At 37.2% G+C, this 26,194-nt stretch overlaps 1 protein-coding gene across 20 annotated transcripts in view; it reads left to right on the top strand.

The window, feature by feature from the left end:
- TBC1D5 (TBC1 domain family member 5) overlaps window positions 1–26,194 on the top strand; it is a 530,543-nt gene that overhangs the window by 316,962 nt on the left and 187,387 nt on the right. For all 20 annotated transcript variants that reach the window (XM_082392668.1, XM_082392665.1, XM_082392670.1 and 17 more), the window contains one exon: window positions 5,350–5,522. In XM_082392668.1, coding sequence (XP_082248794.1) covers window positions 5,350–5,522 — 173 coding nt within the window. The remainder of the gene's footprint in view (window positions 1–5,349; window positions 5,523–26,194) is intronic.

Genomic DNA, 26,194 nt, shown 5'->3' with positions numbered 1-26,194 from the left:
CAGTTCCCTGTGCTATACAGTAGGTCCTTATTAGTTATCTATTTTATATATAGTAGTGTGTATATGTCAATCCCAATCTCCCAATTTATCCCTACCCCCGCCCACCTCTTGTAACCATAAGTTTGTTTTCTACATCTGTAACTCTATTTCTGTTTTGTAGATAAATTCATTTGTACCCTTTTTTTAGGTTCTGCATATAAGTGATATCATATGATATTTGTCTTTCTCTCTCTGACTTACTTCACTCAAATGACAATCTGTAGGTCCAGTTTCATTCTTTTTTATGGCTGAGTAATATTGCATTGTCTATATGTACCACATCTTTATCCACTCTTCTGTTGATGGACATTTAGGTTGCTTCCATGTCCTGGCTTTTGTAAATAGTGCTGCTATGAACATTAGGGTGCATGTGTCTTTTTTTTTTTTTTTTTTTTTTTATTAATTTATTAATTTATTTATTTTTGGCTGTGTTGGGTCTTCGTTTCTGTGCAAGGGCTTTCTCTAGTTGTGGCAAGCGGGGGCCACTCTTCATCGTGGTGCGCGGGCCTGTCACTATCACGGCCTCTCTTGTTGCGGAGCACAGGCTCCAGACGCGCAGGCTCAGTAGTTGTGGCTCACGGGCCTAGTTGCTCCGCGGCATGTGGGATCTTCCCAGACCAGGGCTCGAACCCGTGTCCCCTGCATTAGCAGGCAGATTCTCAACCACTGCGCCACCAGGGAAGCCCGCATGTGTCTTTTTGAATTAGAGTTTTCTCTGGATATATGCCCAGGAATGGGATTGCTGGATCCCATGGTAATTCTATTTTTAGTTTTTTAAGGAACCTTCATACCATTCTCCATAGTGGCTGTACCAATTTACATTCCCACCAACAGGGTAGGAGGGTTCCCTCTTACCCTTATTCTTTAAGTATAATTTTTGTTGTGAAATAATTAACATACCATAACATTCACCTTTTTAAAGTGTACAATTTAGTGGCTTTTAGCATATTCACAAGGTTGTGCAAATGTCCCCATTGTCTAATTTCAAAACATTTTCAACACCCTAAAAAGAAATCCTAGCCCCATTAGCAGTCACTCCCCATTTCCCCCTCCCTAGAGCCTTTGGCATCACTAATCTACTTTCTGTTCCTTTGGGCTTGCCTATTCTGGACATTTCATGTAAATGGAATCATACAATATGTGACCTTTTGTGACTGACTTTTTTCACTTAGCATAATGTTTTCACTGTTCATTCATGTTGTGGCATGTGTCAGTACTTCATCCCTTTTCAGGGCTAAATAATGTTTCATTGCATAGATATATGCCACATTTTGTTTTTCCATACCTCAGTTGGTGACATTTGGGTTCTTTTCACTTTTTGACTATTAAGAATAATGTTGCTAGGAACATTTGTATACAAACTTTTGTGTGAACGTATGTTTTCAATTCTCTCGGCATATCTCTAGGAGTGGTGTTGCCGAATTAACTGTCATTTTAAACAACCGTATATGCTAACTTAGAGATCATTATGGTCTTTTCATTGTTATTACACAATATTGGAAAAATTGCAAATTATTCTGGCAAGGGCTGTTGTTAAGAGTTTTTGGTATATTATTTTCTATATGACTAATTTATTTTATGTTAGTATAATTGAATGAGTTCTGGTTAGAAACCATGTATTACTCAGTCCCTTCACTCCGCCTCTTAGCAAATGAGATGGATAACTAATGCTTTTTATGCCTTTGGTCGAGGTCAGGGCGAACTACTGCCTGCAGGCCAATTTGGCCTGCCATCTGTTTTTGTACAGCTTGTGAGTTAAAAATGGCTTTTACATTATTAAATGGTTGAAAAAAATATCAGAAGAGGAATAGTATTTGGTGACATGAAAATTATATAGAATTCAAATTTCCATGTCCATAAAAGAAGTTTTTTGGGGATACAGCCATGCCTACTTGTTTACTTACTGTCTTCTGCTGCTTTCTCGTTACAAAGGCAGAGCTGGGTGGTTGCAGCACAGACTGTATGACCTGGAACGTCTCAAATGTTTACCATCTGGCTCTTTCCAGAGAAAGTTTGTCTACCCCGAGCTTAGGTGATAAAGTCTTACTCCAGCTGTATATCACCATGCTCCATTCCGTAAGGGTTGTTACAGGGGAAGCTTGCTGTAAGCATGTGTGATGAACAGTAGCTCTGTATTCTCAGCAGGTGATCTGATGGAGTCATAGACTTATGTGAACATCAGATTTTGAGCAGAGTTTTTGAAGACATTTAATTAACAGGCCTCATGATCGTTTTACGCAGTGGTCATTTTGTATTTTATAACTGATTCACAACATCTGAGAAACTGAATGATAAAAATGAGAGGGCTGCCAGTTTTTACTTTTACTTATTCATGTTGCTTTCACTGAATCATGTCATGAGAATGGCTAAGATAGCACAAAGACATTTATTTTATCAAAGAACACATAGATGTGACCTCTGAGAATTTATATTAATTATTTGTGTGTATCAGTGCATAATATATTCCTAAAAAGCGTATCTAGTGAATCCCTTTTTCATCCTCCCCTTTTTGTTCTTTTTCATGATATGATCATCTTTTTAAAAAGAAGTCGAGAAATTGATGTATCACTCCATCGTGCAGGTCTTCTAGTTCCTCAGAAAATTCAGTCATATCACCGTGCATGCTGGCTAGTTTAGCGACATACTTTTTATAATAAGACTTTCTTGATGATGGAAGCAGTGTGTTGGTTTACGTAATGGTGTGAAATCATTATCTTGCTGCATTGCTCAGTCTGTGGCCTGGCACTGATCTGTAGAACACACTTTGCGTACCACTAATAAGTGGTTAGAAAAGTTTTCTAGTTTTATCGGTAGTTGTGGCTGTCTCATTTGATCATATATGTTAAATGCAAGTAGCATTCTTTATAATAAGAAATCCTGAAGATAAGGAAGTGTTTTACCTTAACTCTATCTTCACTGTTTTTGATTTTTTACTGTTAGATAAGCTATGCTGTTTAGCATTAAGTGACCAGAAACATTACTTTCAAGTTTTTTAAGTTTAAGAGATTTTACTATAAAGTATTCTGAGCTCAGGGGAAATCTTTTTAAGTTAAAGCATCCTATTATTTGAAGAGAGTACTAGATGTTACAAAATCAGAAAAAGGTGTTTTGGATGTACTATTTTTATAATAAATGAGCACAATATAGAGGTTTCCCTTTCTCCTGTCTATACAAATTAACAACAGTGAATTGAGCCCTAAAGATTAATATGGTCTTATGTCCTTTGGACCTAAATACTCTAGGGCAGACACTGTAGGAAGTCCAAAGGGCTGTGTTTCTTTTTTAAGACTTGAAATGATCCTGGACAGACAGATGGAGCCCCTTCTCCCTGTACTGACACAGGACCCTCCCCTCCTCTCTTCTGTGCTTTCTACCAGCCTGATTAGTCACAGCTCTCACGCAGAATTCTGAGCTTTTTTTCTGTGTAATTCTTCCCTCCATGATTAGGGCAAGAGCTTTACCTTCTTTATCTTTATACCCCTGAATCCGGTCCAGTGACAAGAAGATGTTATTCCTTTCAGAGATCTCACAGTTTAGGAGGAAGAGAAGTAGAAACACATACTGTGGGAGCAGAGAAGAGGATAATGAACTAGACCTGGCACTTGAGCCAAATCTTAAAATATACATGGGGGCTCCTCAGTGGAAACACTGGGGAGGGGATATTTCAGGTAAAAGAATGGCATCCCCAGTATCTCTGGAAGCACAGTGAGAACAGAGGCTGACTAGATGATGGAAAGCCTTGCCGACCTGGCTAAAGCATTTGAATTGTTTCGTTTTGTTTTTCCCAGAGTGAAAATAATGGGGAGCTATTAAAAATGTCTAAGGAGGGACTTCCCTGGCGGTCCAGTGGTTAATACTCCACACTCCCACTGCAGGGGGCGCGGGTTCAGTCCCTGGTCGGTTGGGGAACTAAGTGTGCTGCGCGGCGTGGCCAAAAAAAAAAAAAAGTGTCTAAGGAGGGCAATCTGGCATAATGTAATACCTGCTTTAGATAGATCACCAGGCATTTGGGAAGATGGATTTAAAGCAGGCTAAATTGGGGGGGCAGCAAGATGAGGAGCAAAGGAATGATTAGGGCCCCAAGTCAGGGTGTTCGCGCCGAAGAAGAGACATATGCCAGAGTCCCCGGAGTGGTTCTGAGGAGCTAAAATTGGCAAACCACGTATTCGTATTGGGGGATGGGTTGAGGTAGGCGTGGGAAAGGATGAACATGCTTTCAAGAGGAAGGTGAGGAGCTCAGTCGCAGGCCTGCTGAATTCGAGACCCTTTGGCAATCTAACATTCTTTGCCGACATTTGAGTGTGTGGGAAGCACTCCAGAGTTCTAGGTTACGAATACAGATTAGGAAGTCTTTGGAGAATGGGTTTTGGTTGAAGCACTGTGAATGACTGAGCTCACTCAGGGAACTGCATGTAAGTAGAGATTAAACTGAGACCAGAACTGTATGCAAAAGCAGCGTTTGTGAAACAGAAACAAGAATTTGAACTAGAGTAGACTGAGGATGAGTGATAGGCAGATAACCATGAAAGAAGACGCTATAAATCCCAGTATTGGAGAGAGGTAGAAACTGGGAACTGAACATCAGAAGAAAGGTCAGACATAATATATTAGAGTATATCATCAGACTTGAGGGGTAGTTGACGTTTACATGAAAGCATTACAAGGAGTTACAGATCTTTCTTAATATTGGGTGGCAGGAACGGAAGTTGTACTGCCCACATAGATTTTTTTTTTTTTTTTTTAAGTCAGCTACATTTTTGGTCTGAAGAATTTAAAAATCTTTCTACCCAGCTATTTAAATTGATCAAAGGACAGTTAGAGGATGTCTTCTTTTCTAGTACTGGTTTGCTTTATTTCTTGACTTTTTTATAGTTTTGAGAGCTCAAAGTAAGACAGTTTTCAATTATTTTTTTTCATGTTTAAATTTTATGCTACAAGAAATATATTTTCCTCAGAGTGTGCCATTTAGGTACTATGGCTGCTGCTGAGACAAACTGGCCATGGACAGATAGACTAGTGGCCACCACTACCTCTAGCCAAAATATCTTATAAGACTTAATGTCACCAGATAAACTGGTCGAGGGAATACAAGTAGAAAATTTTTAGAAGATGTTTCCTGGCCTTTATGGGCACAGTCATCTATGTGACAATCAGTTTATGGTCCCACATTTTAAGCTTTTTTCCTGAGTTGGTTAAAGTAGTTGTTGGTTCTTCTCTAAACTTCCATTGATAAATACGTTCAAGAATAATGTCCATGTGTTTGTTACCTTCACATTGAAATAATACATGTTCCATTTTTCCTGTGTTTAGGGGAAAGAAACCCTGATGACTCCTATCCCCTTTGCTAGACCACAGGATTTGGGGCCAACAGTTGCTATTGTTACTAAAGTCAACCAGATCCAGGATCATCTACTGAAGAAGCATGATATTGAGCTTTACATGCACCTGAACAGACTAGAAATTGCACCACAGATATATGGGTTGTAAGTATTCAAGTTTAAATTTCAGCAACACCTAATTATGATTTATGGTGGTTTCTATATGTTTCAGATTCATAGAAGTAAGAGTAAGAGCTATGCCGGCTACATTTCATTTCATATCTCCTTTTGTGTTCTGTGTGCCAGACTCTGTGCTCATTGCTTTCAGATGTCCTATTTCATCTAACGTGACCCCTTTGTTACAGAGAAAGAAACTAAGGTTTACAATAAACTTACACATATTGAACAGTGAAGTCGTAATTCAAATCCAGGCAGAATTGGCTCTATAATCTGCAGAGCCAGTGTAAAATAAAAATGAATGGCCCTTTAAAAAAAAATTAGTGGGAATTTCAAGATGGCAACAGCAGATCATTAAACCAAGCATTCTGAGAAGTGCGGGGTCACACTGGTTGTACACAGTGAAGCCAGCCCGGAACCCAAACTATCCTGTAAGATATTCACGTTCTTTCCATTTTATAGTGTGCTTATCTGCTCTGCCCTCAGAAGTGCATTTCTAAAAGTAAGATAAATGTCCCTCACAGTGAAAATAATGCATTAATCATCTTCAGCCAGATGACTTCTGTAACATGCTATAGCAGAAAATGGAGCCAGTTACCCTTAGATGTGTGTGTGTGTGTGTGTGTGTGTGTGTGTGTTGTGTTGTGTGTGTGTACGCATTCAGTGGCTTATAATATGAGTAGGCAAATTAGAAAGATAGCAACTTTAATAAATATGAATTAGTTGTGTAGTGCTACAGACAACAAAAGAATCCTTTAAATAGAAACAATATCACATTTATATCTGGTGCTGGGCAGATTCCTGGTAGATATTTCCTGCAAATCCCATCTCTCAACCAGATAGAACATGGAAAATTGAGAAGGTGTTACTGAGATATACATAGTAGATGCTCAATGAATATGAATTCATATTTCTGCTCTCCTGTTTTCATGATGCCTGTTTTCATTTCTGTGACTTAAGCTTGATTTCATCACTGAGAGCAGCTCCGTCATTCCCAATGGAAGTGAGAAAGTTCTGGGGAACATGGGTCCTCAGCAGCACTCTACGTTATTAATGAACTGGCATTTCTTACACTTCGAAGTCTGGCTAATATATTTGTGATTATAGAGTAAAAATTTATTTTACAATACCTAGTGGCAAGGTAAGGAGGCTGATTCTATATTCCTCTCTACTCTGCACTCAAAGAATTGGTTTACTCAAATACAGAAATCCATTTTATAGCCTCAAGAATTTTTGCGAGTCTAGAAATTGGTCTTAAATATTGGAGAAAGAAACTAACGTCGGACACGTCGATCATTTCTTTGAATGCTCTATTGTTTGTTACCTCTTTGGCCAAGCTGGTGCGTCACATTACGGTGGTCGTGGCATGGACTTGGGTACAATGATTTATAACTAGTGTGTTCTGGTTTCCTTATCAGACATTAGTTCCCATCAGCTTTCTCTTCATAATAATGATTCATAGAGCTTCTTTGATATCCAGCCAGCACCTTCCCAATAAAATTCTATGATCCATGACATAATTACTCTTAATCCTTTCAACTTTATTTTCAGCTGTACTAACAAAATTAGGGCTTGGGGTAACCATAGTTGACTCAGTTATCCCTTTATTTTTGTATAGAATCTCATCTGCATTATCTAAAAATATGTAATTGTTTTAATTTTTGAAGAAGTCATTCATTCTCTTAATTGGGCTGTACTACATTTTATAGTGTAAGAGTTTTACTTACTCATATCACTTATTAAAGTTGATTTTATTATTTCTATTTGTGGGACAGTGTGGTTGAATTTTCCTATGTGTTTATGCTACCCTAAGCTGTACTGCTCACCTGTATATTTCCTATTGATGACTGTTAGAATCTTTGGGCCCGAAGGATAATATCAGTATAATATAAAATAGCAGTTAGAAGCACAGGCTTTGAAATGAAGCAGACCTGTTTAACCAGTTAGAGCCTTGGTTTCTTCATCTGTGTAATGGAGATGAAAAATAGTGGTACCTGCTTCATGGAGTGCCTATGAAAATTAAATCATAATATATAAAAATCAGTGTTCAGTTTGGAATAAACATTCAATATATGTTTAGCACTGCTTTTGTTGTCATTATCTGTCATTATAATTACTGAATTAAGATATCATGGCTCTGTCAATATGATGTACCATGTGATTCATGAACCCTTCCAGCTCTGGCTTTGGCTTTCTGTGTTTGCTTCACGGAAGCATACAAGCTTCTACTTAAGTGGAAACATAATAGTTATCCTTTGCACCAGTGCTTCTCAAGAGATAGTATAGAAGTGGAGAGTAAACTTTTAGAAACAGATCATAGCAATTTGGCACAATAATTTTATGTCCTTGAAGGTAATAAATTTTGTGGGTCTTTATCTCATGGGAATGAATTGAAGTTGTTTCTTTTATATCATGCAAGTAATATTAGTCTAAATAATTGCTGACGCTACTGTCTGTTGCTGTTGGGAGAAAGTTGTTTACATGGTGGAGAAAGGGTTATTTAGCAAAATGAAATTATATCCCATATTGAGTCCAGGTTTCTAATTTTAGTCAATCTTAGCAGTTGCATGATACATTAAAATTTATTTAAATCTGCCCTCTGATATGGGTGTGGTTACCTTTAAGAAAATGATTTTATAATTACCCTGTTTTTAGAAGTAGTTTTTCTTCTGTTTTTTGTAGGAGAATATATGTGGGAGTCTCCTGATGTAGCATATATAAATGCATTTGTTGCATTTTGCTAATAAATGTATTTAACAATTAGAATTAATAAATAGGATAAAAATATTAATTGTACAAACATTGGCTAAAGTCATTCCAAATTAGCTTATCTTAATTTTAAATAAATTGATGATATTTATCTTGAAATATGGGAGTAAGATCCCTTGAAATCTTGAATGTTATATAATAATTTGCTTATTAATGTGATTATTTTATGTATTTTAGTGCATTATCTCCTGGATAATTGTAGCTGGTTTTTCTGTTAGGAAATGTTAAATCAACTTACTATTTAGGTTAAACAAAGTTAATTTGCAATGAAATATTTAATACTTTCTAAGTGATATTATAAAATAATATTTCCTAAAAGTAATTTATACTGTTTTTCATTAACTTTATGAAAGATTACTCCTGTTGCACCTAAAATGAAATTTCTTTTACTTTAATTCAGATAATTAACATCTTGAGTTGTCTTTTGCTTGCCAGTTATTGATAAGTATTAGACTTCTTAAAAATTAAGTTCTGTAGGGGCCTGTCAGTGCATGCATACTAATTTCCAAAATAAAACATTGACTGTATCATTTCCAACTTTCCAAGGTAATTTCTAAGAGTTGCTGTTTGGTATCTTCATTGTTTTGTCTTTTTTTTTTAATTAATTAATTTATTTATTTTTGGCTGTGTTGGTTCTTCGTTTCTGTGCAAGGGCTTTCTCCAGTTGCAGCGAGCGGGGGCCACTCACTGTCGCGGCCTCTCCCGTTGTGTAGCACAGGCTCCAGACGCGCAGGCTCAGTAGTTGTGGCTCACGGGCCTAGCCGCTCCGCGGCATGTGGGATCTTCCCGGACCGGGGCACGAACCCATGTCCCCTGCATTGGCAGGCGGATTCCTAACCACTGCGCCACCAGGGAAGCCTGGTATCTTCATTTTTAATATGAGAATAAGAATGTCCTGTGATTTCATCACTTGGGAATTATTTTTGTGCAGAAGCCTCTAAAATATTACTGTTACAATTCCATCCCTGAATATGTCTTGTTTTGAGTCCAAAAGACCCTTAATCACAGCAGATTCAAATACAAAGATTCAATACTGTTTTCTTAATACTTAATACTATAAATACTCTTTTATAAAAAGACCAAAAATTGAAGTTTAAAAATAACAGTTTTTGCTAGGCCAGAGTAACTGTTTTATTATCACTCTTAAATATATTGAATCTGTATATATTCGACTACATATTATACTTTGATATAAATAGAATACATAATAAGCATCTGTGGGATATGCAATTAATGTCACTTTTGAGGAAAGACCCTCATAACACACTTGGGCTTTGGCATTCTTAAATTACGAGCTCTTTACAGCACACATGGGATAGATTCCATATCTCCCAAATGTTTTTTATACATCTTTCATTTCCCTTATTTCCTATTTTCTGGATTAGCAGTTGTTTTGCTGTGGTGGTTTCTAGTAATTTAATTGAGGAGGTTGTTGGTTATTGATAAATAATCTGCTAAATTGTGGTATAGTTTCAGAATATTTATATCACATTTTATTTGTTCTAACACATATCAGTGTGATTATGTATGACTACCAAGTTTTTTAAACTGATACTGGAAGTATAAACATAGGGTAAAAATATAACTCTCAGTCATCAAAGTCAATATAATTACCCACCTTAAAAATTCTCTCTCTCAACAGGTTAAGAAATGGCTTCCTATTCTAAACACAGTTAATGATTGAAATATTCTTTTCTTTTCAATGAGCTTTATGTTATGTATTAAACATAAAATATAGAATGAGGGATTAGAAGGTGAAGAGCCAATGATACCTTGTCATACAGCACTGGGCATTCCCCCCAAATTACTCCTTTTGAAAAAGCTGGCTTTTTCCCCCTCCTACAATATATGAAGAATTATGATTAAGAATTGTGGGGAAGAATAATAAATTATTTGAAATATTGGTTAATAATTGTTAATATTTTTTATTTCCTGTGGACTAGGCATTGTGCCTAAAGGCTTTATGTTGATTATCTTATCTGTCCTCACAACACATTGGGATAGATGCTGTGATCATCTGCATTTTGTAGATGAGGAAATCAAGGCTTATAAAGGCTTATTTAGATCAACTAACTACCAAGAAGCTGAGCCAGGCTTTGAACTCCTGAGCCTACATTCATACTCTAATTTGACTAGAAATATGAGTGTGGTAGAAAACTAAGGTACCCAAAGGTACTATGTATCAGATGGGACCATGAGTCAAATGCAGGGTGAGCAGGTAAGCAGCAAAGACCAGACAGGTATGAGGCCCAAAATCAGAGGAGTCTTGTTAGTGGTGATCAGAAACCAGCCTACTCGGCTTCCCTGGTGGCGCAGTGGTTGAGAGTCTGCCTGCCAGTGCAGGGGACACAGGTTCGAGCCCTGGTCTGGGAAGATCCCACATGCCGCGGAGCAGCTGGGCCCGTGAGCCACAACTACTGAGCCTGTGCGTCTGGAGCCTGTGCTCCGCAACAAGAGAGGCCGCGATAGTGAGAGGCCCACGCACCGCGATGAGGAGTGGCCCCCGCTTGGCGCAACTAGAGAAAGCCCTCGCACAGAAACGAAGACCCAACACAGCCAAAAATAAATAAATAAATAAATAAATAAATAAATAATAAAAAAAAGAAACCAGCCTGGTAAGGAGGAAATGGAAAATCAAAGACACTGGAGAGCCTGAGAGCCATAGCCATGCCAAGAATCAGGACAGAAAGAGCACAGCATCTTCTGCACAAAGGTAGCAGCATCAGAGATGTAGGTAAAATAATAAGCCATCGCCTGAGGCTTAACTCTTCTTGTCCAGGTCCAATACTGGCCTTATTTAGGTCAGGCCACTGGATAGAAAAATAAGAAAGCAAGTGGAGAAAGGGTGTTCTGCTACTTTAATCTTTAACTTGACCTACAAAAAGAGTTAATTGATGAAATAGAAGAAGTGGAATCTGTACTGACAAAGTAATCATGAATTTTAAGATAGACAGGCCAAGAAGGAAATGCTGTGCCTAGTTACACATGCAGAAATTTAGGAAAAGTACCATCCACACATCTTTCTAGGTAAAAATATACTCTTCCCACAGAAAGGTGAATAAAAATGAATAATTCAAAAGGGGAAAGCAGTTTCTTAAAGGACTGCTCAAAAGCAATGTAACCAGTAAGATATGGTGTTTACAACTGAATGCAGTTGTCAAAAATAATCATCTAAAGAGCAGTCAAAATAATTTATAACATTATTTGGATCTTAGATCTACTTAATTCTAGTGAATAATTCAAAGTGGGAAAGAAGTATAAAAGTTTGCATAATTTATCACACGTGAAGGAATATATACTATTTCATTGATATTTATAATCACTAAAGAAGTTTTTTGTTTTATAAAACTTCTACAAAATAGTATCCATGCAGTAGGATTGTGAGTTTTAAATGAAAAAATATCATTTAGAGCACAGTAGTTGGCATGTTGTAAACACTCAAAAATGTTCATAGGTATTAACTTTCATGTGCTAAGTCCAATTGCCTGGCTCATAAGACTCACTAAGTAGTCATAATAACAACAACAACAAGAGCTTACAAAGGAAGCATAAAACAATAAAACAAGATGACAAATGATACTGTCAAACAGTAGGTATAGTACTATACCTAAGTGCTTTAAGCTCTCCTAATAAAAGACTATTCTTGATTGACTTTATGGACAAAATCCAAGTACATGCTACTTAAAAGAGACAGCTAAAATACATTGATATGGTTTGGTAAAGGAATACAGAAATGGCAATAGTAATACCAAAAAATACACTTTGAAATGAAAATATTGAAAAAGAGTATTCTTTATTAATAAAACATTCAATTATAATAGCCTTGAATTTTGGTGTGTAAGATCTATGACAGCAAAGAGTTTGTCTGCCTTGTTCATTAATATATCCCAGATGCCTCCCTAACAGAACCCACTACATGGTTAAGTATTCAGTAAATATTTTTGAATCAGTGCATGAATGGGATGGAGGTAAAAACAAAGGAAGTAAAGGTCACAAACCAATTATATAAGGAACTGATTATTCAAAATATCATTGGTGGAAAATCTGCTATTTTGAGGAACATCAACTAATAATTATTTAAAAAATGAAAACTCTAAATAATTACTAGAAAACGTACATGAAAATATAACTATAACCAATCTTCCAATGACCATGGATTTTTCTAAGAAAAGTAGCAATGAAAGACATTTTAGAGAGTAAGTTTGAAATATGACTACTCCAAAATTTCATTCCAATAAAATTCAGTGCAAAGACAAACTTTTTTTGCAATGTACACAAAATATATGAAGAATATAAAGCAAATTTGTATTCTTTATATAAAATAAGCCCTTAAAATTAGTAAGAAACCACTTTACCTATAAAGTAGAAAAATAAAGTGAACCAACAATGCATAGGAAAAAAAAATCAATGGCCAACAAATATAGTAAAAAGGTTTCAACTATTCAAATATTTAAAGAATTATAAATTAAATAGCAAAATATAATTTTCATTCAGGTTGATTAGGATTGGAGAAAATTTTACTCAATGCTGATATAATTAATTTGGGAGTTGATTGGGAAAGTGAGTAAAACACCTGATAAACTTGGGCTCGTTGACTCATGATTCTACTTTTAAGCTTTAAGGGAATCAGGGATCAGAGGTCTGTATAAAGATGTTTATCACAGTATTATTTATGATATGAAATGGGAACTAATTTCTAATAATAAAGGAAATAATAGGGTAAATAAGTCCATTTGATGAAATTATGCCATAATTTAAATGATGTATTTGTGGACTTTGTAATCCCAAGAGGTGATGCGTATGATATAGTCTAAGTGAAAAATCACGAAGAGAAACCACATACAATCTATTTTCCTAGTTTTAAAAATTATATATGTTTTAAATGAAAATTAGCCTGGAAGTAGTGTTAACAATGGTTATCTCTGAAAGGGAATAAAGAATCGTGTTTATTTTCTTTATACTTTTTGCTGTTTTCTCAATTATCTCAATTTAATCACAGATTGATCTTGTAAGATTTTTTAAAATATAAGGGCAAACATAGGGTACTTAATTACTATTAGTGGGCACATACGTCAGTATCCAGAAAACTGAAATACTTTGAAGACATATTTGAACCATTATCAGTAATCTTTGAAGAATTAAGAAAAGTGGAGGTCATGGCAAGAATACTTAAAGTAAAAGAAAATCTATTTTAACATCTGCAGTGCAATAAAATGTATTTACCTCAATCTCTGACAATATTTTATCACTTTTAAAAAATAGATAATCTGTAATTCTTTGAAAGGGAAATTATTTTATATAGATCTAGCATGTGTTCACCAGAATAGTTCGGACAAGATAGAACTGCATTTTCTTTTCTGTCAAATTACCAGATTAGAGAAAAACTTTTGACTGAAGATTTTTATTTCACCATTTTCTTGTAATATTCTTTTGCTCAAAATGGAGGATTTGAAGACGGAGTGATACTACATTTAGGCTGAAATGTAGCTTTACTTAACAACCATGTTCAAAGAGTATCCATGAGTGTGCTGTGACCTAGGTGGAATGGGGTCCTGGTGGCCTGCCACAGGGCTTTGTTATTGGCCCTGCACAGAATCCCAGCATTCTGGGATTAAGGGTCTTTTGGAAGGTCACTCTTGTAGCTACTCATGAAATGCTTCAATCTCAATTGTACCATTCCTATTAAGTAATTGAATATCTCAACTTGACCAGTCCCTTGTTGGGGAGTTTGGTACCATCACAGATAGTTGCTTATTTCATGGCTGATTTGACTTACCTGTCCACTATACCTCCCAGTATAACATAACAGATATTTTAATTCCTGATAAATGTTAGGGACTTGTTCACAGGGTGCTCACAACATTACAAAAAGTGAGGTTTGAAATAATATAGACTTAGATTAAATCATGGCTTTAAGGGCTGGCAAGATGGTGGAGAAGAACGTGAGCTTACCCCTTCTTACAAAAACACCAAAATCAAAACTAACTACTGAACAAACATCGACAAAAAAAAATGCTTGAACCTACCAAAAAAGATACCCTACATCCAAAGACAAAGAAGAAGCCACAAGACAGTAGGAGGGGCACAATTGTGATAAAATCAAATCCCATCCCCGCTGGGTGGGCAACCCACAAACTGGAAAACAGTTATACCACAGCAGTTCTCCCACAGGAGTGAAAGTCCTGAGCCCCACGTCCGGCTTCCCAGCCTGGGGGTCTGGCAATGGGAGGAGGAGCCCCCAGAGAATCTGGCTTTGAAGGCCATCAGGGTTTGGTTGCAAGAACTCCACAGGACTGAGGGAAACAGAAACTCCACTCTTGGAGGGTGCACACAAGGTCATGTGTCCACCAGGACCCAGGGGAAAAAGCAGTGACCTCATAAGAGACTGGGACAGACCTACCTGCTAGTATTGGAGGGTCTCCCGTGGAGGCAGGGGACAGCTGTGGCTCACTGTGGGGACAAAGACACTGGAAGCAGCAGCTCTGGCATGTACTCATTGGCGTGAACCCTCCTTGAGGCCGCCATTTCCTCCCCAAGACCTAGCCCCACCCAAAAGCCTATAGGCCCCAGTGCTGGGACGCCTCAGGCCAGACAACCAACAGGGTGGGAACACAGCCCCACCCATCAGCCTACAGGCTGCTTAAAGTCTTCCTCAGCACACAGCTGGTCAATAAACACACCCCCTGACATGGCCCTGCCCACCAGAGGGACAAGACCCAGTTCCACCCCACAGTGGACAGGAACCAGACCCTCACACAAGGAAGCTTGCACAAGCCTCTTAGACAGCCTCATCCACCAGATGGCAGACAGCAGAAGCAAGAAGAACTACAATCCTGCAGCCTGCAGAATGGAAACCACATTCACAGAAAGTTAGACAAAATGAGATGGCAGAGGAATATGTCCCAGACAAAGGAAGAAGATAAAACCCCAGAAGAACAACTGAGTGAAGTGCAGATAGGCAATCTACCCAAAAAAGAATCCAGAGTAATGATAGTGAAGATGATCCAAGATCTCAGAAAAAGAACGGAGGCACAGATCGAGAAGATGCAAGACATGTTTAAAAAAGACCTAGAAGAACTAAAGAACAAGCAAACAGAGATGAACAATACAATAACTGAAATGAAAAATACACTAGAAGGAAACAACAGCAGGGTAACTGAGGCAGAAGAACGGATAAGTGAGTTGGAAGACAGAATGGTGGAAATCACTGCCATGGAACAGAATAAAGAAAAAAGACTGAAAAGAAATGAAGACAGTCTGAGAGACCTCTAGGACAACATTAAACACACCAACATTTGCATTATAGGGGTCCCAGAAAGAGAAGAGAGAAAGAACCTGAGAAAATATTTGAAGAGGTAATAGCTGAAAACTTCCCTAAGATGGGAAAGGAAACAGTCACCCAAGTCCAGGAAGCACAGAGAGTCCCAGGCAGGATAAACCCAAGGAGATACATTCCAAGACACATAGTAATCAAACTGGAAAAAATTAAAGACAGAGAAAAAAAATATTAAAAACAAGGGAAAAGCAATAACATACAAGGGAACTCTCATAAGGCTATCAGCTGATCTCTCAGCAGAAACTCTGCAGGCCAGAAGGGAGTGGCATGATATATTTAAAGTGATGAAAAGGAATAACCTACAACCAAGAATACTCTACCCAGCAAGGCTCTCATTCAGATTTGACCGAGAAATCAAAAGCTTTATAGACAAGTAAAAGCTAAGAGAATTCAGCACCACCAGACCAGCTTTGCAACAAATGCTAAAGGAACTTATCTAAGCGGAAGAGAAAAGGCCACTACTAGAAACAAGAAAATTATGAATGGAAAAGCTCACTGGTAAAGGCAAACATAAAGGTAGGAAATCATCTGCACGCATATATGACGTCAAAACCAGCAATTGTGATAAGAGGAGGGTGCAAATGCAAGATATTGGAAATTGATTGGAAATTAAAAGACCAGCGACTTAAAACAATCTTGTTTATATAATCAAAAGAAAGCAGGAGATATATTTGATAATAATATCAAATAAAGTAGACTTCAGAGCACAGAGAATTACCAGAGACAAAAGGGATATTACATAATGGTAAAAGGGTCAGTTCACCAAAAGGACTTAGCAGTCCTAAATGTGTGTGCATTAAACAACAGAGCTACAAAATACATGAACCAAAAACTGATAGAACTGAAAGGAGAAAGACAAATCCATGTTTATAGTTTGAGACTATCAATAATTGATAGTACAACTAGACAAGAAATACAGAACTCAACAACTAAATATATCCTGGCCCATGAAACAAGCCTCAACAAATTTAATAGAATTGAAATCATACAGAGTATTTTCCCTGTTCACGATAGAATCAGATTAGAAATAATAGTTAAGGGGAAAACTTCCCAAACACTTGGAAACTAAATAACACACTTCCAAATAATCCCTGGATTGGAGAGGAAGTCTCGAGAGAAATTTTTAAAGATACATTTAACTGAATGAAAGTACAACATATCAAAATTTGTGGGACAGAGCTAAAGCAGTGCTGAAGGGTAAATTTATTGCACTAAATGCTTATGTTAGAAAAGAAGAAAACTCAAGTTAGTAATCTAAGCTTCCACTTAAGAACCTAGAAAAAGAAGGCAAAATAAACTCAAAATAGGTAGAAGGAAGGAATAAAGGTAAGAATTGAAACCAATATAATTAAAAACAGTACAAAGATAATAGAATAAGAAGAAACAGAATAACAAGAAAAAGGAAACAAAAAGCTATTTCTTTGAAAAGGTTAATAAAATTAACAGGCATGAAAAAATGAGAGCAGGAGAGAAGTGGGTATGCTTATAAAAGAGCATAGGAAGGATCCTTGTGGTAATGGAATATTTCGGTATTATGACCTTGTGAATGGTTGTGTATCCTGGTGGTGATATTGTACTGTAGTTTTGTAGGATGTTACCCTTGGGGAAACTGAATTCACAGACTCTCACTGTACTGTTTCTTCCAACTGCATGTGAATATACAATTATCTCAGAATAAATTTAATTAAAATAATGTCAGTTCAGATGGCTCACATCTTTTGCCCTTTTTACAAATTGGGTTTATTTATTTGCTTAGTATTGAGTTTTGAGAGTTTTCTCTATAGTCTAGATACAAGTCTGTTGTCATTTGTTATTCACAGATAGTATCTTCCTGTCAGTGGCTTGTCTTTTCATTTCTTGTAAGTATCTTTCAAACATTTTTCATTTTGGTGAAATCCAATTTATCTACTATTTCCTTATCAAATGTGTTTTTGGTGTCATATCTAAGAACTCTTTGTTTAACCTAAGTTTTCTTCTAATTGTTTTATGTATTATATTTAGGCCTGTGATCCATTTTGAGTTAATTTTTGTATAAAGTGAGAGGTATAGGTAAAGGTTAATTAGTTAATTATTTTTGGCAGAGGATATCCAGTTATTCTAGTGTCATTGTTGAAAGACTATCCTTTTTCCATTCAGTTGCCTTTGCATCTTTGTCAAAAATCAGTTGGTTTGATTTGTACGGGTTTATTTCTGATCTGTATATTTTGTTTCTGAGAGAGAAGTGTTAATCCAGCTATAACTGTAAATTTCTCGATTTCTGAATTCCAAACTACTTAGGTAGACACCTAAGATTGAGAATTAGCCACCCAGTATTCTTAACCCCATACAAATGGCACAATTTTCTTTTAATTTATGGCCGGCCACTCAGTTTTGTTTATTTCTTGGTACTTTCTGACACACAGAGAACATAATTCCAGTCATGTGTATGGTATGTACAGACATGATAATAAAACTTTTAAATACAGTAGGCTTATGAACTTCGAGGAACCAGTGATTTCCAGTATGACCTTGGAATGCTACAGCTAAAAGGGCTGTAACTATGGGGAAATGCAGTGTTTAGCACAGACCAGGACTTTGTGGGTGTGTGTGTGTGTGTGTGCTCCTTTCTTAAATTCTTCCCATGGTCTGAAATTTTTTCCAATTAAATGACTTCTTCCACTAGTGTTTTGGAGCCTAATAAATATATTGGACTAGTGAAAACAACCAAAAAGCAAATGATGGCATCTTCATTTAATGTATTTAAGTTTTAAATGCTTCCAAAATATCGAGCTTCTAATAAGAAGTATTTACAGTGAACATTAAAATGCTTCCAATACATATAAGAAGTTTCTATCATAAATTTTTCAGCTCTGCAACTAAGACCTCATTTATTAAATTTTATTTATTTATCAAAGCAATTCACATATTACAGATGAGTATGTTGACATATTTTCTGGAATTTCCTGGAAGTACGTGATTAAGTTCACAGTGTTGAAATTCTTGCTTCTGATTAAGAACTGAGGTGATTGAAACACAAGACATACTAGACATCTGAGAAATACTGATGTGCCGAAGGCTGCCTGGCCAGGATAGTTCATGACGGAGCATAACCCCTGCCCCAGCACCATTCTAGGTGTTAGGGATAAGAGTCATCCTTATCTTTGAGTTACACATCATGAACGGTATAACACTTTGCCAACCCCAGTGTTAAACTCACCCACCAGACCTGGGTCAACTTCAGGTTGTATCAGCATTCTCTAGAGGAACCCTGTAGGACTGTGGCTGCACCGTTGTTGCGATGTCTTTAACTGAACATAAGTACAACGTACAGGAAAAACAAGTATCACCCCAAAACTCGACACACATAAAATACCGCCTAATAACAGTCATAAAAAAGAAAAGTTCTCCAGAAAGACATTGGCAGAGTTGTTTTAAGTCTTAGTGGAACAGTGGGATGTCTTCTTTAAGCTGTCTGGTTTAACAACAGAGTGATATGACTGTAAATCCAGTATTGCCTTTGAGTCTGTTAGCCAGTAGAATACATTTAGATTGGAAGGGATGTAATTTTTGTCCTTAAATCAGAACTGTAGGTTCTAAAGCAAGAAGGAGAAATTTTTAGGACTTACAGGGAAATAATAGTTAAGTGTGGGCAAAAACCTTGGCATTATTAATTAGCCTCTCATATTCAGTTTCTCTCCCTCATTTCTCATCCTTGGCGTCTTTATTTCATGGGTCTCTGATTGTTTTTCTATTCTCAAACTCTTTCCATAACCAAGTAAGCCAGAGGCAAATTGAATATCTACAGCTAATTGCCCTAATAAGCGCTTTCCTATTGCTATATGGTAATTCATGTATAATATCATATTCCATTATTAAGTATACCTTGTAATTAACCTAATTTGTATCACTTAACATCAGTGATTACAGTGTGTGTCTCTGATAGGTCTCTGACCAGACTTAAGTTTCTACCCTTATTTTTTGACCTCTAGGGACTTGGCCTAATACATGTAAAACCTTTTATGGGAACTACTAGGACTTCAAACACATGCCTGTAAATGTCAAGTTTTCTAGAGAAGTTTCTCTTGACTAGCTTTTTAGACATTTGATATCACCTAGTGCACATTTTGTGTGAAAATTCTAGGTTATCTTTCTGACTTTTGTAAAATTATTTTAAGGACCGCATTTCACCATTACATAAAATTTCATATGACCCACGATATCCAGTTAGAATCCTGCCTTCCTATTGTTAGTTCTTCCCTGACCTAAATGTTAGAAAAATGATGAGTTTGCTTAATGAAGAGAACCTCTTCCAAGCTCATAATTTCATAAGATGCTGTTTGACAAAGGCTGCCAATTAATTAAGAAAATTCATCATTTATTACAGTCAGTTTAAAAGGGTAAAAAATGAGAGCTCTTCTACCGCAAACTCTAAGAAAAACTTTTTCCTTCACTAATAGTGATACAGGTTAAACATTGCTAGAGCATATTGCTTTTTACTTCTTATTTTTGCTTTTGGCTGCTTTTGATTCTTCATCATATGTTTCTTTACCCCTCAAATTTCTTATTCTTATTTTTGTAGTTTTAAATACTAGATTTGTACCAGAATTTAAGTGCAGGAAAAGAAATATTGTTTGCAATTCAGTTTGGCTTATATATACACACTTTGTTTCTAAAATCTTCTTTCATAAAATTCACCTTCTCTAATAAAAATAATGCTTTTGTTTTCATTTTACTTCAGTTATTGTTAGACATTTTTGTATGATTTCATATAATGATTTTTTTACACCAACATACCACCTCTAAAAGGTCCTTATTATGACTTGAACTATAAGTGGTATGTGGGATTAAAAAAAAAAGTCCAGACTTTGAAAAAAAATTTTAGTCTTATTAAAATTAAATGTTATGCTACATGGAATTTGTGGGGGGAAATATGATACACCTTTTAAAAGATCTTAATTTAGAATCGATGATCATTGAAATAGACATAAGCCCTGATTAAGAGGCGTCAGAAACAATGTCAAGATGACTAGGACTTGGAGAAAAGACTGAGTTATGGTCTGAGTGATCCCATCTGTGCTGAGCAGGTTTGGCTTTTACTAAAGAGAGCATCTGACCTAACTAAGTCACTGGGTCTTAAACAATTAAAAATGGTTAAAGTGTGAACAGTGACCCTCGTGGACACTCTCTGAAAGAGCTAACGTCCGCAAGTGTGAAGATGTTCCATCTCTGCACCAAGGGTGGGAGGAGGGGAAGGATTATTACTACAAGTGTATTTTATTTTTTTATTTATTTATTTATTTTTTATAGCTACTTTATTTATTTATTTATTTATTGGCTGTGTTGGGTCTTCGGTTCATGCGAGGGCTTTCCCTAGTTGCGGCAAGCGGGGGCCACTCTTCATCGCGGTGCGGGGACCGCTCTTCATCGCGGTGCGCGGGCCTTTCACCATCGCGGCCCCTCCCGTTGCAGGGCATAGGCTCCAGACGCGCAGGCTCAGTAGTTGTGGCTCACAGGCCCAGCCGCTTGGCGGCATGTGGGATCCTCCCAGACCAGGGCTCGAACCCGTGTCCCCTGCATTAGCAGGCAGACTCTCAACCACTGCGCCACCAGGGAAGCCCTACAAGTGTATTTTAGTGGGTAGCATTTTATCATGTTGATGCCTAGTACATACTGTAGGCTTAGTTTATTCGTATTACTGATTTATAATTAAAAGGGTTTTATCTTATTGGAAGTAAATATTAAGAGAAAAATAATATTTATATGTTGTTTATACCCTCTTACAAATTCCCGAAGCTGATATCAGGTTCCGGGTTGCACTGAATGCTTGCGAAAGTTGAGTTAAAGTCAGATTAAGAGTACTTCCTTTTATAGGGTTGCCACGTGGCTTTTCTATTTGCAGAGCCCTTAAAACAGTGTGTGGCACATAGGAAATACTTTCTAAGTGTTCATTAAATTTAAAAATAATGATAAATCATAGCAAGGATCATAAAATTCTAGTTAAGACTGCATACCTCTAAATAATAATAAAAATGATGAATAATATTACTCCTTCAAATTGAAAATTAATGGTAAATGGTTCTTTCCAGAGCCATGAGTCCCCATATACCAAATTGCTCTAGTTTAGCCCATCAGTAAGTAGCTGTCTCTTCTGTAGCTTGATGGGCTCCAGGGGGGAGGAGGGCCTCTGCCTCTTGGTGTTCACAACGACAGTGTCAGATCAGGGCAGACTGGCTTCTAAGACGACTTTCTTCTTGTCTTTGAATTTTCACTCCCACTCTTCTTCTGTGGAAAATACAGTTTCAAAACAATAGGAAGTGTGAGGCGAGAGGGATCAGTTACCTAATTGTCCTCCTCCGTAGGTTCTGTTGCTGGCGGTGGAGAGTGCACGGGCTGTCCAGAGCGCACCTCTAGGCTTGCTCCTGGCTCCCCTCCACCACATAGGCTCCCTGCCCGTGCAGCCTCTTATCCGCTGTCTCCCCTCCTCCCTGCGTCTCCTTCCTGGCCTGCCCCTCCCTCATCACATCCCCTGCTCCGATCGTGCATTCTGCTGGTGTTAGGACATAAAGGCCAGAGAAAGAGGAGGAAGGGAGACAAATGAAACGCAGAGAAAGGGTTTTTGTTTAATGTTTGTCAGCCATGTATTTAAGCCACTGTCTAGATTTTATATAGTCTCACTGTTTCTCTTCTGTCAGGCGACCCTGAACACTGACACCCTCCCGCCACGCCCCCCTTTTAAACTGCTTTAAGGATCTTTGGACAAACAAGGTTTGACTGATTTCCTGGTACCAATTCTACAGCCGTAGGTTTAACGTTTGCCTCCCAAGCCCAGCATTCTGGAATAAGGTCCCAAAACAGTGGAAGACTAGTCCATCTCATCCAGGACCAGCGCTTCACAACCAAAGGGTGGGTCCCCGTAGTGACCCGACTGCTCCCAGCCAGCTTCCGACCCACATACGATTAGCCTCTTTTTATTATTTTTTAAAATTTTTATTGGAGTAGAGTTGATTTACAGTGTTGTGTGGGATTAACATATACACACTACTATATATAAGACAGATAACTAATAAGGACCTACTGTATAGCACAGGGAACTCTACTCAGTATTCTGTAATAACCTAAATAGGAAAAGAATCTGAAAAAGAAATATGTATATATATATAAAACTGGCCTCTTTGCTTCTGGTTGCTGTGTTCTACTAGTTGATGAGAAGTTTGGCTTTTCACCTAGGTGTTCTTAGATTTATAAGTTTTCTCATTAAGGAAATTTGATCAAGCTGTGTATATCAATTTTTTCTTAGTTTCTTTAGTTTAAGCCTTTCACTTGATTTCGTTAATTTTATGGGGGTTTTTTTCAGTTTAGTGGTTTTGAAAAAATAGAACTGTTTCAGCCCTCATTCATTCAGCAACCACTAATTATTATTAAGCACCTACTGATATCAACATTGTTCTTCATGTTTGGGTATTTGAAGGATTATTAATTAGAACAGGGAACAACCACTCTAAAAGGCTAGATGAGAACTAGTAGAAAGAATCTGGGGGCGTGGGCATATTTTGAATCAGCAAGTGGAAAAATCTTATATCAAAAATTATTTGCAAAATAGCTGGTTTAGGATTGGTGACTGCCTTCATCCTGATGTCTCAGCAGAGGCTCAAGAGTCCCCAGCCACCAGAAATTTGATGGATGAGTTGCCTTATCAATGAGAGATTGGACAAAAGGGCGAATAAAGTCCAATATTAAGGTTGCACATCTTTGAAAATAACACAAATGACTAGGTTCATTCCTATTAAAAATAACCAAATCAATTTTTTTAAACCAACAATGATCAGTTTTTTTTTTTTTAAAAGCAGCATACCCGTGTTTTCATATTGAGAATGACCATGGTCCTTCTGAAGCATGGTCTCTTTAACAAGTTTACACGTATTTTAATGAAACGTTATTACTCAAAATATTTCTAGAACTCCCTCTTTGGAATTGTCATTATTACTAGTGTAGGAGCCACATTAGAAACCTGATTCATGGCTGTGTAACCAAATCATCAAAAAAAGGTTTTGTCTAATGTTGTTTCTCATATTGTTTACCACATTTGGCTCTAATTAGAAGTGTTAGTTACTTTCACGAATAAAACTCATCCTCAAAACACACCACTCAGCCTCTCTGGGAGGTATTCAAACAACCTACCATGGCTCTGAATGAATCCTTTCATCTATAAATTTTGGTATCTTTGTTTAAAAAAAAGAATCAGTTTCATTACTTTCTAGTCACATGCTCTATGTATTGTATTATTAATGTGTGGAAAATTGATGTTAAGTATTATACAGCAAAGCCAAGACAATACACTGATACTACTTGATGATGAAATTTTCTTCTGAAGTATTACTTTGAATTAAAACTGTGGATTACCTAAAAGAGAATCCAGTCTGAGATGGCTGTCCTTTTCTACAAGATACTAATTCATCCAATGACACACTTGAGTTTTCTGAGTTTTGTTCTCTACTTGAGCCGTTTAATGACCACAGCCTCCTGTGGGATGGTGTTGACTCTTACAAACAAATGGGAATGTACAGGCGCCTTGAGATTGCCATAAACACAACAGGGCATTTGAAGGACCGTGGCAACGGAGAGAGCAGGGTTCTGGCTCCCGTAGCAGCCAGCCTTCAAAAGAGCTGAGCCAATAGACTGCTGTGCCTTCTTTTGAACATAAGCTGGAAGTTAGAGGATCTGGGAGACAATTTGGTAGAGTTCTATAAAAAACCTTGCTTATAAGAAAGCAGCTAAAGGGACATGGTAAATGGAGTAAAATGAGCCTGTCCCTTGGATTGTGAACCGCAGTCCAGTTGGCCAGATTTGGATTTTTCAGCTATTGCCCAGCTGGTGAACAGTTCAAAACTATTTTCGATCATGTGATCCCATTGTGGCCAATTGGGTGGTTTGGCAGACAGCAACATAGTAAATATCTGTTCACACAAATTGTACGCATACCTCATTTGTCCATGTGCATTCTCTGCTTGTCTGTATTGATGATAACATCCCCACATAGATAGGTGGGTAAATCGTGTGTATAGGTCCATACCTGGATATTTATGCACAGTAATTATGTACTTTGATTCATTCCTTCTAGGAAACAGAATGGTAGGAATAATCTAGTTAAATCAGTTTCTATGGGGATTTTTTTTTTTACTCCTTTTTTCATATTTCCTCTAGTTGTAAAAATTACAGTGATTACACATCATAAAGCCTATCTGTAATAAAACGCATCAGCTGGCCAAGGTTTTCATCGCTCACTCAATAATCCATTAATACAGCAACGCTGCCCAGGCATCTTTATAATACCAACTCGGAGGTAATTTTAATCAGCTAGACCAGCTGGTATTTAACAGCAGCTGCCGGAGACGCCACAAATATACTCAATAGCTGACATCTTTATTTGCGGTTTTTCAAGGGGAGAAGAGATTCTCCTGTGGTTACTTGTATTAAGCATTTAAAAGAAGGTGTAAAGTATATAGGGGTTTATACCTAAATGAGAAGGGGGAGGGAGTAATGATGAAACAAAGGTGATAAATTCTGTCAGGAGCAGAGGTTTGTGAATGAAGAAACTGCTCAAGTGAATAAGAATACATTGGCTTTGGACTTTAGATCTTTTTCCGAGTTATGTTTACACTGATCTTGGATGAGGCTAGCAGTAAAAATGTGCTCTGCTGTGTAGCGTCCCGATACTCCTGTACTAGATTTGTAGTGTCCTTTACTAGGTAAAGCTGTGGAAAAGAATCTGAGTCTGTGAAAGAGAGGTCTGTTCGTGTGCATGTGTTCTGTCTCAGCCCCTGCACGCCATGTCCTGTTTTGTTGTTTTATGGAGATGTTTTATTAATGTTCGATTTTGATACTTTCAATGAAAAGGATCATCATCGATATGTACTGTCTAGTAGTAAACATGGAATGCCATTTCACACGGGGGTGTGTGAGCATCGGTGGGGGGGAACAGGCCTCGGCAACGTGAAGTCAACAGTCACAAACCCATTATAAATAAAAATTTAATTACACTTGGGGGAGCTTGGCTTACAAAGCTCAGAAATCCATAATGGAGCTTGCTGGTAATAAATGCCTGATCTGTTCGTTAAACTCCACTGTTCCCATCCTTTCCTTGCCTCCTTTTATAAAATACTTTGACATCTCTACGGATTAGAAACTGGTAAACAGAGCTGACTCTTTGAGTAATAAAATATTTTGCCTTTACCTCTTTGACTGTGAATCTCCCCTTTTAGTTTAAAAACCAAGAGAAGAATTAGAGTAAAAGAGGAAAAGGCAAAGGTATTGTTAGAAAAATACAGGTCTTTCAAGACAGTTACTTTTAGTCCACATTTATAAATGCGGGCTTTGCCTACAGATAGCTGTGTATTCAAATGTGTTGGTGATATAAATGTCTGATACTTATGTGAACAGAAGTTAAGTGGTTTCCATTTTCATGGAAAAATTTGTATGTCATTTTTTCTAAGACTGATTTCATAATTAAATGTAAAAGAAACTGATGGAGTTATGGGCCTTGTACACTTGGCATAGAAATTGTCTTGTCATTTCTGAC

The sequence above is a fragment of the Balaenoptera borealis genome, assembly GCF_965194805.1.
Source record: "Balaenoptera borealis genome assembly, chromosome: 5".
Classification (NCBI taxonomy): Eukaryota; Metazoa; Chordata; class Mammalia; order Artiodactyla; family Balaenopteridae; genus Balaenoptera; species Balaenoptera borealis.
This window is presented reverse-complemented; position numbering and strand designations above follow the sequence as displayed.